This window comes from Vidua chalybeata, chromosome 20, assembly GCF_026979565.1.
Source record: "Vidua chalybeata isolate OUT-0048 chromosome 20, bVidCha1 merged haplotype, whole genome shotgun sequence".
In the NCBI taxonomy this organism is placed as follows: Eukaryota; Metazoa; Chordata; class Aves; order Passeriformes; family Viduidae; genus Vidua; species Vidua chalybeata.
The window spans coordinates 6,729,839-6,741,992 of NC_071549.1; the positions used below are offsets into that span (position 1 = coordinate 6,729,839).

The 12,154-nt window shown below is 56.0% G+C and overlaps 1 protein-coding gene across 5 annotated transcripts in view; it reads right to left on the reverse strand.

Moving 5' to 3' along the window:
• Nucleotides 1-12,154, reverse strand: part of SMG6 (SMG6 nonsense mediated mRNA decay factor) — a 103,785-nt gene that overhangs the window by 13,524 nt on the left and 78,107 nt on the right. For all 5 annotated transcript variants that reach the window (XM_053960825.1, XM_053960824.1, XM_053960826.1 and 2 more), the window contains exon 14: nt 2,166-2,342. In XM_053960825.1, coding sequence (XP_053816800.1) covers nt 2,166-2,342 — 177 coding nt within the window. The remainder of the gene's footprint in view (nt 1-2,165; nt 2,343-12,154) is intronic.

Consider the following 12,154-nt stretch of genomic DNA (forward strand, 5'->3'; position numbering starts at 1 on the left):
TTCTTTGCTGAATTCAAGGGTCCCTGGTTCTCCAGCCTCCTGCCCACACCAGCACATCTGGACCATACTGCATCTTCTTCCTCTCCTAGAGACCCTGCCTTGAGGTTACCCACCAGTTCTGCAGACTGTTCCCAGTATGCCTGCACTGCCTGAACTGGAGACCCCAGAAGGAGCCATGCTGTTCCTCCCTTAGGTGGAGGCCACACTGGCCTTTCCCCACATACCCAAATCTCCGGGATACAGGAGGGTGGGAGGTGGTGGCTGGTGTCTAATTGGGCATCACTCCCAACCATGTTCTGCCCAAGCTTTGCTGCTCTCCCCAGTCATTCCACACCCAAAGGGGAGCCCACAAGTCCCTGTTCCTCAACATGTGTCCCACATGTGCTGCCCAGGAGCCCAACTCTCCACTGCTGCCTGCAGACCCCTCACCTCATGCAGCCAACCTTGCTCGCCAGTGATCATGGGTGGCCTTCCCAAGCCATGCCACTACCCATCCTCCCTTCTCTGCACAAAATCCAAGGATTGTGATGGGGCTGGGTAGAGTTTCCAGATGGCACCTGGCCAGAAAAACCTGCTCTGAGCCCCTGGAGGGCTGCAGGAGACAGATCCTGCATAGAGAGTTAAGAGCAGGGCTACACTCTCTGCCCTGTGCAGGCTGCCAGGCGTCAGCAGAAGGGACTCATGGTCTTAATTTAGAACAACCCCAGTGCTGCACAGTCGTGCACTCAATCATTTCACCCAGGCCACAGAACCACCTTCTCTTCTCTCCCTGTGACCTTTTAGCCATGGGAACAAGGAAGATGGGAGCCCTCAGGCTCACTTCCCTCTGCTGGGACAGCCTGGACCACAGGGGATGGGGGGGATGCTGCCAGAGGGAGAGTGTCACACCAGGGCCTCAGGGACAAGCCTCTGTCTGATGCAGATCTGCTGGGGGGGGGTCAGGACCTCTTGCCCCACAGTGCTGGTGGTCACTCTGGCGAGCTGCAAGCTTCCTTGAGATCAGAGCCCAAGAGGGAAGCTGCAGGGTTGCACAATGAGCTCATGGAGAGATTCCCACAGCTGAGCAGAGACTGTGGGGATGGGGCAGGAGGGAGCTATCCTGGTACTGTGCTTGCTCACAGCAGGAACTGGATGGACTGAGCCAACAAAAGGAGCATTCCGAAGAACGGGACCATCCCTGTCATGACACTGGGAAGAACCTATACAACCCCCATATCCCACATGACAATTTGAAAACCTCCAGCACCTTCTCCAGAAGAGGACAAAGATCCAGAGACAACTCTTACAGAGACAACTCTTGCCTGGGGGTTTGCTGTCCCCTGCTCAGCTGGGACAAGGAGGGTGCTGAGTACAGCACTGCTCTGGGCTTCTGTGAGCTTTCTGACTTTCAGTTCCCATGGGACAGAGATGAGGTGCTGTCCCTGCTCAGGGTGACATCCCTCTGGCTCTGAGTGGCCGGCCCCAGCACAGGGAGGGGAGCCAGAGGGAGCCTGGGCAGCACCAGGCCACCCAGCCTCCCGTTCCCAACGCCTCTGCTCCTCTCTCCTGTTTCCCTGGCCTTTCCAACTGCAAGATTAAACAGAAGAAAGGAGTCAACCTGCAGAGCAGCTGGCAGGGCCCTTAAACACACACACGGAGCCTGGAGTGAAGCAAGGCCTACAGGAACAAGCAAGGGCAGAAAAACAAGAGTTGAATTCCTTAATCACATCAGGATGTGAGAGGCAGGGGAGGGACGGGGCGCCAATGTCAGCTCTTCCTGTACGTGTGCTGGAGGCTGGAGCTCAGGCCTCTGCTGCAACGGGCTCCACGGCTATAAACTTGATCCTGAAGCTGAACCCTGACACCCCCTCGCCCACCTCCTCTCCCGGGGCCGTGGTGCTGCACGTTATTAAAGCTGCCCCCACCCTGGGTATGAAAAAAGCAGCATCTGGAACTCATAGCGGCGTGCGAGATAGAGGCAGGCGGGCTGGGCTGGCAGGAAGGGGCACGAGCGAAGCACACTCAGGAGACAAGGGCTGTGCACCACTTGCCCCCCCCCGCCTCCCCCCATAAAATGCACACGCAGCTAGGCCAGCTATAAATAGCGGGAGCTGCAGGGCAGGCAGAGGCTGGGCCCCACAGGGGTGATTCTTCCTTCACCGAGGCGCGCTCTTCCCGCACGGTACCTGATCTTCCAGTTGTTTTCCCTCTTGGCTTCCCATTTCCTTTCCCATGGCGTCTGGGACGGGTGCCACTGACACATATTTTCCACCCTTGAATGCCAGCAAAGGCTCTTCTTGTCCACAAAGGGCTTCCAGGAAATACTTCAGAACTGTGACCCTCTTGCAGTCGGCTGCAATAACCTACGGGGTGAGGACGAGGGGGTTGGGGAGAGGGAAAGGAAAACAAAGTCAGTGCAAAGGGGAGCGGATGAGTAACGACCAGGGGGAAATGTTCGGGATAGAAGGCCCAGTGGGATGCAGGCAGCACCTCAGGGATGTGAGGGGTGCCCCTCTTCTAAACACGGCTGGAAGGGGTTTGCCTTGCTTTGTAGTCCCCAGGGAAAAGGAGGCAGGCAAAGTCAGGATGTTCAGCACCGATCCTGTCCTGCTTCCTCTGAGCACTCCAGGGCTGCAGGACTCCCCGGGCACAGCCAGCCCCCTGCCCAGCCCCAGCAAATGGGGGAAAATCCTGCTGAACCATGACAGATCAATGATGTAGCCTATCCCTCTCCTTCCTTTTGGCTTCGTTGTTGGATTTCCTCCCTAAAAGCTGTGGAGGGATGCAGGCGTGAGAGTGAGAGGGTGGGTGCATTTGAGAAAACCTGAGCCCCATCTCACCTCCAGCCCGACCCCGTCCCACGGGCCCATCTCACAGACCAACTGGGGAGCCCTGTTGGGGAGGCTGGGACGGATCTAGCCTGAAGGAAACTCAATAGCTTGGGTAATTATCCAATTTATGAGGCTCTCAAATGGAGTTTCCAGAGCACGGGAGCCTGGTGCCTCCACAGCCCTGTCCCACGCGGCACAGCCTCAGCCGGCACCTCTGCCACGCCTGGCCTTGGCTCAGCCCTTGTCCCCTTGCAGCAGGGCTCTGCACCTGCACAGCTCCCCCCTGGTGCTTCCTGCTGACTGGTGTCACCCCCAGGGAGCTGCAGATTTATAGGGAGAAAGTCAGCGAACGAGATTAAAAGTGCCGCACGCTACGGACACAAAGTCTGCGCTGACGCCTGAGTTTCCCCTGCCCCCAAACCACCCTGGGTTTGCTGTGCTCATAGACCAAAGCAGTCTCAGAGACCCCCATCCCAAAAGGGTCTCTGCAGCCTCCCAGGACTGAGATTCTGAAGCTGGGCAGAGGGCCAGGTGCCTCACAGCCAGGGACACACACCCTGTGATGCCAGGTTGGTCCCGGTGTGGTTGTGCCCGACGGGGCCGTGCCTCGGTGAGCCAGGGCTGGCAGTGGCACTGGCCCCGCTGCACCAGGCTGCTGTGAGAGGAAACTTCTGCTCTTCCACAGCACTGCCAGTTTCCTCTCTGCAGGCTAATTATAACCACTGTGTCTCTGCCGTGCGTGTCAAAAACCTGACCCTCCTCTGACCTCCAACCTCCCACCTCGGCTACTGCCAGAGCGAGCCACCCTCGTGCACCCGCAGCTGGGGTTGCCTCTGTTGGAAGGTGTCCCCCTGAAATCCTCTTGTACCTGCATGGGAGGAGAAGCCCTGTCCTCCCCACAGAGGCAGCTGCTGCTGCAGGGAGGTGGTGTGAGCAGGGTGATGACAAGAATTAGTATTTTGAGGAGCAAGAGATTCATAACCACTGATTTTACACCTATAAAATGTGTCCTATGGTACCGAGGGGAGCAAAGGACGAGGTGACACCAGCTCAGCAGCTCCAGGAGCTGCTGGGGACCCTCTTTCCCAGGACAGACTTTTGCTTGTGATATCCAGCCAGGAGCAACCCCTGCAAGTGTCACCACAGGAACATTCCCAACCTCCTGGCTCTCCTTTAGGAATGACTGTGTGCAGGGGAAAGTCCAAAGGAAAGAGAACACGAGCGAAGTGGGAATGGCTGTCATGGGAAACATCCCTCCTGAGAGTTCCTGAGAGCTCTGAGAGCTCCGGGCTGCAGCTGAGGGAAGTGGTGGAAACCTCACCACTGGCTTCACCCCCAGCTCCATGGGTTAATGCCATGGAGACCCAGCCTGACTCACACAGGGTAACTTCTGCCAAGGGATTTTCCAGTCTGGGTATCTGCAGTTCTGTTGTGCCCAGGCTGCTGGGCAAGCAGAGCGCCCACCACCACCAGCCACGTGCCAGGGGATGCCAAGATGCTGCCAAGAACAGCAACAGGAGGGAAGGGGATGCAGGAACTGCCCGTATAGATGGGGAAGAGATGGGTGCCTCATCCTGACTCCATTCCTCAGGGATTTCTCAAGACACCTCTAGAAATAAAAGCCACATCCATGAGGTTTTCAGGAGGGGTTGAGTGCTGACACACCATTGCTCCACAAAGGCTTAAATCTGAGCCTCTTGGATCAGGAATGATTGGGCAACACGCAGAAGAGCTCCCTTCACCCTTGGCTGGGGCTGGGGACAAGGGCAGGTGGGATTACTCCTTCCTCCCCTGAAGAAGAAACCAGTAGGAAACACCAGATTTCCTGCCAAGCCAGCACAGCACATGCTTAAATCCAGCTCATCTGCTGGGGGGAAAAGAGCCCAACCAAAGGCCCATGACATAATGCCACAGCAACTCGTCTCATGAACACATTTTTCCAGCCCACATGAATGAAAAACAGGGAAGGAGCAAACGCTCTGCACATCCCCGTCACGTGCAGCCCTGCTCGGGGAGGACGCGGCAGAGCCCCGGGCTGCCGGCAGCCAGGCTGGGAACGAAGTGACCCGTGAGTGGCACCCAGGGCTCTCTGGAACAGCAGAGAAGGACCTTGCGTGCCGCCGAGCAACCCGCTTTGGTCAGAAACTTCCTGTTTCAGGGTGGAAATGTGAGCGGCAGCGCCGGGATAACCGCGATGGCCGCCGAGGTGCTCGCCGGCGCACGTGGCAATGCCGGCGGGGCGTGGTGGGGACACCGGGAGCTGTGCCCGACCTTCCCGAAGGAATGGCACCGTCAAGTGACACGGTGGGGATGTTTCTGGTGATGTGGCAGCAGACACCTCAGCCCCAGCGGGGAATAGAGCCCTTCCCCCTCTGTGCAGAGCAACAGCAGGAACCGAAAGCCTGGCTCCGAGTCACTGCTGGGTATGAAAATAGGCCTGACACGAACGCAGCCACTCTCAAAGGAAAACCGAAAATGAGAATTGCTGAAGTGGTCTGGTGCCCCCGTCCATGACCCGGGCTCAGTTCCCCAGAGCCACCCCAGAGCCCCTCGCCACCGCGGTGCCTCTTGGGGACACGTGGCTGGGGGCCAGGCGTGGGACTGAAGTGGCTTCAGCTGCAGTGGCTCTGATTGCCAGCCTGATCTCATCGGGCCGGAGGGGAGATGTTTCCAATCTCCTGCTCCATCAGACAGGCTCACCACCAGCTTGGCCACACTGCCGAGATTCATTAGCCAACTGCTAATTCATGGGTCACACATTAACATACTGATCATTGAGTAAGGCACAGCAGGACACACATTAACACACACTAACTGCCTGTCGAGACCCACAGGGCTGTGCATTAACTGTACCAGCTGTTGTGTTTTCAAAGCCACTCTGCAGTGCCAGTGCCACCAGGACCTCACGAGTGTCACCTCCTGCCAGCAGTCAGCAGGGTTCCCCAGTCTAACCAGAGGTTCCCAGATCTAATGAAGCTGATCCCCTCTGTGGTCTCAGCTGTATTTGCCCCCACTGATAAAACAGGCAGAAGGGGAAAAGCTTTCCTGAGCACTGTGCAGGGCAAAGGACTCCCACACCACAGCACCACATGTCCTCCAGAAGATTTAAGAGGAGGGAAGGGCTTGCTCTGAGAGCTGCGAGTTCTGTGCCTGAGGGGACACCTGCACCTGGTGCTGGCGGGGTGACACCACCAGAAACCAGCCCCGCTCTCGCTTTGGGTCAGAGGAGCGCCTGGAGCCGCCTCTGCCCCCGGGCCGGCCCCGCTGCTCCGCACGCGGCTCTCCCGCAGCTCCGAAAATCGCTGTCACACCCTCCGCCGCCTTCAATCAACTTTTACAACTTGTTAATTTTACACAGCGTCCTAAAGAGCAAACAACTGGGAGGCAGGAATGCAGATTCCTTCAGCTAGTCCAAAGAGCCTCCGGCAGCCCAGCCAGCTGGCCAGGGGAGCCCTGCTCAGCCGCGGGGACCTGCCACATCCCGGGGGGGACATGGTCTGCAGGGGGCTGCCCCACACCCTCTGGCAATGCCACACTGCTGCTGGAGGTGTGTGCAGGGATCCTGGCAGCTTCTCCCTCTCCCAACCTGAGACTCCACAAGGAAAACAGGAGGCAGCAGCTCTGGAGAAGCGATTGCTCGGAGGACAGGCTGCCATTGCCGGCTCTGCATTCCTATGTGCGAGGGGGAGACACCAGCACATCCTGACAGCTGGATTCAGAAGGGGAAAAGGACATGAGAAGTTTGAGTCATAGCATGGAGAGATCCCATCCCAGATTCGGAGATGGGAACGGGATAGGACTGGGACTCAGAGCCAAGCTCCAGCACGATCCAGAGTGGGGATAACACTGTTTTTGCCACATCATTTTAAACATGTCTTAGCTGAAGTAGCTGAACGATGCTGAGACCAAGTGAGCCCCAAACAATCTAAACCACGCAGCGACTGCACTGCCCAGCTGAAACGTTTGCACTGACCCTGCAAAACATCCAGGCAGGCCATGGCTCAGTGCCTCCCTGTGCCCTGGGCCGCCTCCTCCCATCCCTGGGGAGCCAGCTCGGAGGAGGAGCACAAAGGAAAGCGCCTGCCTCGTTTGGTCTCAGCCCTTCTGGGTTTTAATCTCACAGGCTTGCACAGAAGCTGGGTGGGTTCAACCCTGGACTCATCACAGCCCAACTTCTGTGAGCTCGTTCCCCACCTGAGGAGCCCCTTGCTCTGCCCAGCCCCAAATACAGCTTGGAGGGGTTTGGTTCCTGGGTAGGGAGGACCAAGGTGTCCATCCCAGCTGGGCAGAGGCACTCACAGCTGGCTGTAACCCTGGTTTCAGCAGCTGAGAGCTGCCTGCAGGCACAGGTCTCTCAGAGAAACTTTTAATTTCAACTAACCCCACAAGCAGGCTCTGTGGATGTGGTTTCCACGTGCTGTGTGTGACCCAAGAGAGCAACTGTGGCTGCAGCAGGGACCAAACCAAGGCACCTCTGGCTTGGATGGATCTCACTGCTGGATCCTGTACACCAACCAGAGAGCACATCTGGGGAAAGGATCTGCTACATCCATGCCAGATGCTCCATCACAGAGAGGAGCATGAGAAAACACCCAAAGAAGACACAGAAGTCCAGAAGAACCATTCCAGTTGCTCTTCCCCGTGGCCACAGCTGGAGAACCACTCTCCAAAGAGAGAGTGTGGCCATGTCTTATCCTAAACTCTCTCCCAGCATCCTGAGCCTCACTCAGGCACAGCTCCAGCCTCTGCACTGGGGCACAGAGTCTCAGACGAGTCATCACAGCAGATGTGCTTGGCCTGGCAAACACCTCCATCTTTCCAGCTTTAAAGGCCACACAGCTCAGCCAGGACTGGCCTTTAAAGCTGGAAAGCAGCACGGAAAGGGAGCCAGCTGCCCACCATCCCCCGGGCTTGCTGGGCTTGGCTTGCCTCATCCAGTGCAGTGATGCAGAGAATACACATGGGTGACATAAAGGTGCAAAGTGATGGATCTGAGCTGAGTCACCCAGGTTTTGGGGCCAGAGACCAGAAGAAGCCCTGAGTAGCCTGCACAGATTCCTGCCAAGGCTCTGGTACCTGCCACTGCTGGCAGCTGCAGGACAGCAGGGTGAGACTCAGTGACAGGGGGGAAGCTGTGAGCAGCTCCAGGGCTTGAAGCCAAAATACCTCTGAGGGTCCTGCAGGAACCTTTAGTTAATTTTGTGGAAGAGTCAGCACCAAAGCCAAAGCAGATGTTCCAGATGAAAAACCATCCTCCAGATCCACCTAAAGTTCCTGTGCCCAGGATGGCCTGGAGAGCTGACACAGCCCAGCCCGGGACCAACTGCTTCCCTGGAGCTGCACAGCCTGGAGAGGAAAGTTCCTGCTGGATTCCAAACCAAGCTTCTGGCTTTCGCTGATGCTTGGAAAGACTTGCCCTAATGTCTTACTCACCTGTTAAATGTGCTAAAGAACTTCATTGTCGGATCCAGGGAGCAGCAGCATTTGCAGCACGGAGCAGTTGGCTCCAGGCTGCATCCAACACCTCGTAGGCAGGAGGTGGCTCTTCAGCTTGTTTAATTTTACCCCCTCCAGAGCAGTCCCAGAGAAGATGATGGGATGCAGGAAGCTTCCAGTGAATAATGGGGATGTTTAATCTGGTTTGTGAGTGTCTGATTCTCCTCGTGTCCTCAGGCATTGGTGCCAACAGCTCAGCAGAGGTTGTGGGCTCCTCCACAGAGCAAAATGGTGCCTCCAGTAAGACATTACAGGAATTTTTGCAGGAATTTTCACTGGAGAAAGAATTTTCGTCCACACACCATACCCACATGAGCTGATCCCCACAGCAGTGACAGATCCAGGGCATTTCTGCTCTTCAAGGTGAAGGCTTGAGCACAGGACCACACATTTAAATTGTCTGTCATGTGAACGAGGGGCTGAAAAATCACAGCTGTGGAAGAGGCAGATGACTCCTGGAGAAACAGTGAGTCACACACAGGGACTCCCTGTTACAGCCACCTCAGTGTCTTCCTGTCTCCCAGTCCAGCCCCCAGCACATGCCCAAACTTCCCAAGGAAAGAAAGAGAAAAAGTCAGGCCACGAGTAAAGCCAAGTCCAAAGGAGCCCGCTCTGCTCCTGCCTTGCAAATCCTACTGGAACATGAACTGGGGAAGACAAATCCCTGAAATCCTGCCCCTAACCCGTGGTCCCAGGCTGGGGAAGGAGGAAGGCAAGCTCCTTATCCTCAGCAAAGCCAACATGGCACCACTGACAGCTTTCACAGGCCATGGGCTGCTCTCCCTGCCGCAGGAGCCTCCAGTCTTTTCCTTTTCGGGGACTGGGGGAATTTATTTCCTCTGCCATTTCGGAGGATGCCTGCCTTGCCAGAGATTGTTTTGCAGAGTTCAGACAGATAAGAAAGTGGTTAGCAGGCTCTTCGGTGGAGGAAGGGAGGATTGCTTAGTAAGGGAAAGGCGACCGCTCTGCTCTCAGCAGCCGCACGCTGCCCTTCCTCTGAGGCCACCACTCCAGAGGACGCTGGCGCTGGGGACAAGGCAGGGCCACCCCCACACCTCTCCACCCCGGGTGTTTTTCGGGTCCATCTGCTCGTGGGGCCACACTGGTGACCAGAGACTGTGTTGCTGTGCCAGGACTGGGATCTGTCTCTCCTGGAATTTGGGAAATGCGGCTGATGAATGTTCAATCCAACATCTCGATTGCAAATCTCAGGGCGCTCTTGCGACAGTGCCCTGAGACACAGCCCTTTCTGCAGGACATGTGGAGGGAAAAAAAAGGGGCAGGAGCCCAGTGCAGGCTGCCCCATGCTGTGGGGACGGTGCTGTGGTTATCTGGCACCCTCCCTGTTCCGGAATGTGTCTCTGGAGCGGTGGCAGGAGGGAGCTGGCCCTGCTGGGGGCTCACAAGGAGGAAACCCTGAAGATTCACCAACAGCACAAACTCTTTTCCAAGCACTTCCCCATGGAGACAACGAGAAACTGTCCCAGGATTTCACCCACTGAGTAATTCAGAGATTCCTGCCCCACAGGAGAAAGCACCAGTGTCACAGAGTGCTGTGACAGAGGGAAGCTGGGTGGTGGAAGGAAAAGCATGACAACACAGGAACGGGGAAGCAGGGCTGGCAATCTACAATATAAAAATAGCATTAAAAAAGGTGCAAACCAGAGCTCACCCTGACAGCCCCCACCTGCCCAGCTTGCACCATCCACCTCTTGCTCTTCCTGTGTCACCTCTGCTTCAGGCAGAGAGGCAAGAGCTGGAATATTCTGCCTGGTCCTGGCAGAGCTGGCTGGGAAGCCATTTCTGTGAGTTTACACAGCTTATACGTTCTCCATGCAGTTCCTGGCCGCCTTCCATCGCAGATGAGAGTTTTATGTCGAATTTTAAGTTTGACCACAAATATTTAAACTTCCTTGGACCACAAATGCTGTATCTTCTTTGTGGTTTAGTTGGCACCAAATGAGTATTTACAGATCCCTATATGTCTGTCTGTCATTTAAATATCTCACGGAGGTGCCAAAGACTTCCAAAGTAGAGGGGCTCCTCCAGCAGACCCCTGATTTCCCCCTCTCTGCCCTTCCTTACCCAGCACAGGAGAGGGAGAGGTGCAAGCACTGGCCAAGCCTTTGCAGAGGGCACAGCTGCTCTGGCCTGAGCATTTCATACTTGCACTCTATTAAGTTTTCTTTCCAGAGAATGTCATCTGAGATCCCACCATAACTTCCACAGTTCCCTGCCCTGGTGGATACTTGAACTGGGATGAAAGCGTTTGGAATTTTCTCCTCTTCTTTTAGGAAACTGAGTCTACAGGAGACTGTTTTAATGAGAACCGCTAAAACCTCCTAAAGCAGCAAAGCTCCCACCTGGCCACGGCTTGCAGCCTCCCCAGGGGGTTTTCACTTCCTCAAACACCAGCAATTCTCAGCGGGTGATAATCCCAACCTGCTGAACTGGGATCCTTCTCTAGGTAAACTGGTCACAGTGGTTAGTGCCAGTGGCACAACGGTATTGAATTCAGGCAAGGCTGTTTGGCCAGGAAAATGCAGCCAAATAAACACCACAAAAGATCCCTCCTAAGCATCCAGTGTCAAAGGAATTTGGTGTTGCTGTTACATGGAGCTGGATGTGGAGCAGAGAGCTGAGGGTCCTTGAGCTGACACCCAGCAACAGCCCAAAATCTGAGTTAAAGTGCACGCACTGGCTCGAGTCAAGGTGTGTGTGTATTTCATTTCCTTCAGACTTTTTAGTCTAGGACACAAACTGGATGCTCATCCCACCAGTTTTAGGGGAACTTTAGAACATGGAGATGCTGCTCCTGCAACGCTGCTTTCCCCATCCCCGGGATCCACGGCACCGGCCGGCTGTGGCAGCACTCAGGGAGCTCTCCCACAACTCCCACCACCCCTTGGGGGACACAAAACAACGGCATGCCCAGGGAGAAATCTCCAGTGATGGCTGCCCACATCAGAGGAAACAGATACCTGAGTCAGAGCCATGGGATGAGAAACCTCTGCTCCAGAAACCAGAAGTCAGACAGAGCAACGTCAGTGCCCCGGTGCCTCTCGCATGCCTCACCAGCCCTGGATGCTGCTGGGAAGCTCAGGGCACTCTGCCTCTCCTCAGCTTTGGAAGGGGAAGGAGAAGCTTTGCTTTGAACTAACAAAGCCCTGGTGGAAGGGCAGCTCACGGGGCTGCCATGTGCAGGGAGGAGCTCCCCCGACTGCCGGCTGCTCTATCGGGGCCAGCGTTGAATTCCCTTGAAAACAGAGGGTGGGGATACAGCAGGCAATGGAATAACACCAGAAAAATGCCACCACAGCTCGGCTGGCTGCAACACCACAGCCCCAGAGGTATTACCAACACTGGCATTTCCCCCCTGCCGCAAGAACCGCGCTGGCAGCGCGCTCCCGGCTCGGGGCAGGGCGGGAAGCGGCTCACACCATTTCCAGCAGCCACTTCAGGGAGGGACAAACGCTCTATTTTGCTTTACAGTGAAATGCTGCCACTTAGGGGACTCCCGATGACGTTCTCGTGCCTGAGAGCCCATGTCCTCTTCCAGGAGGGGCTGCTCCAAGCAGGACATGCTCCCTTAGCCTCCCAGAGAGGTGATTTTCGGCACCGGCCGTGAGCTCTGGCCCACGCAGATCCTGCTCTGCTTTAAGGAAGCAGCAAGCACAGCTCTGCTACTTATACCCAATACTCAGCTTTTCTGGCAAATGATTAATGGCCTGAGTCTTGCAGTTGCTTGCTTCCAGCTGGGCCAAGAGCTGCAAACATACCTAGGGAAGGGAAGGAGGAGTTGGAACGTTGGCTTGGTGGGGAAAGGAGAGCTATTCACTGTGTCTTTG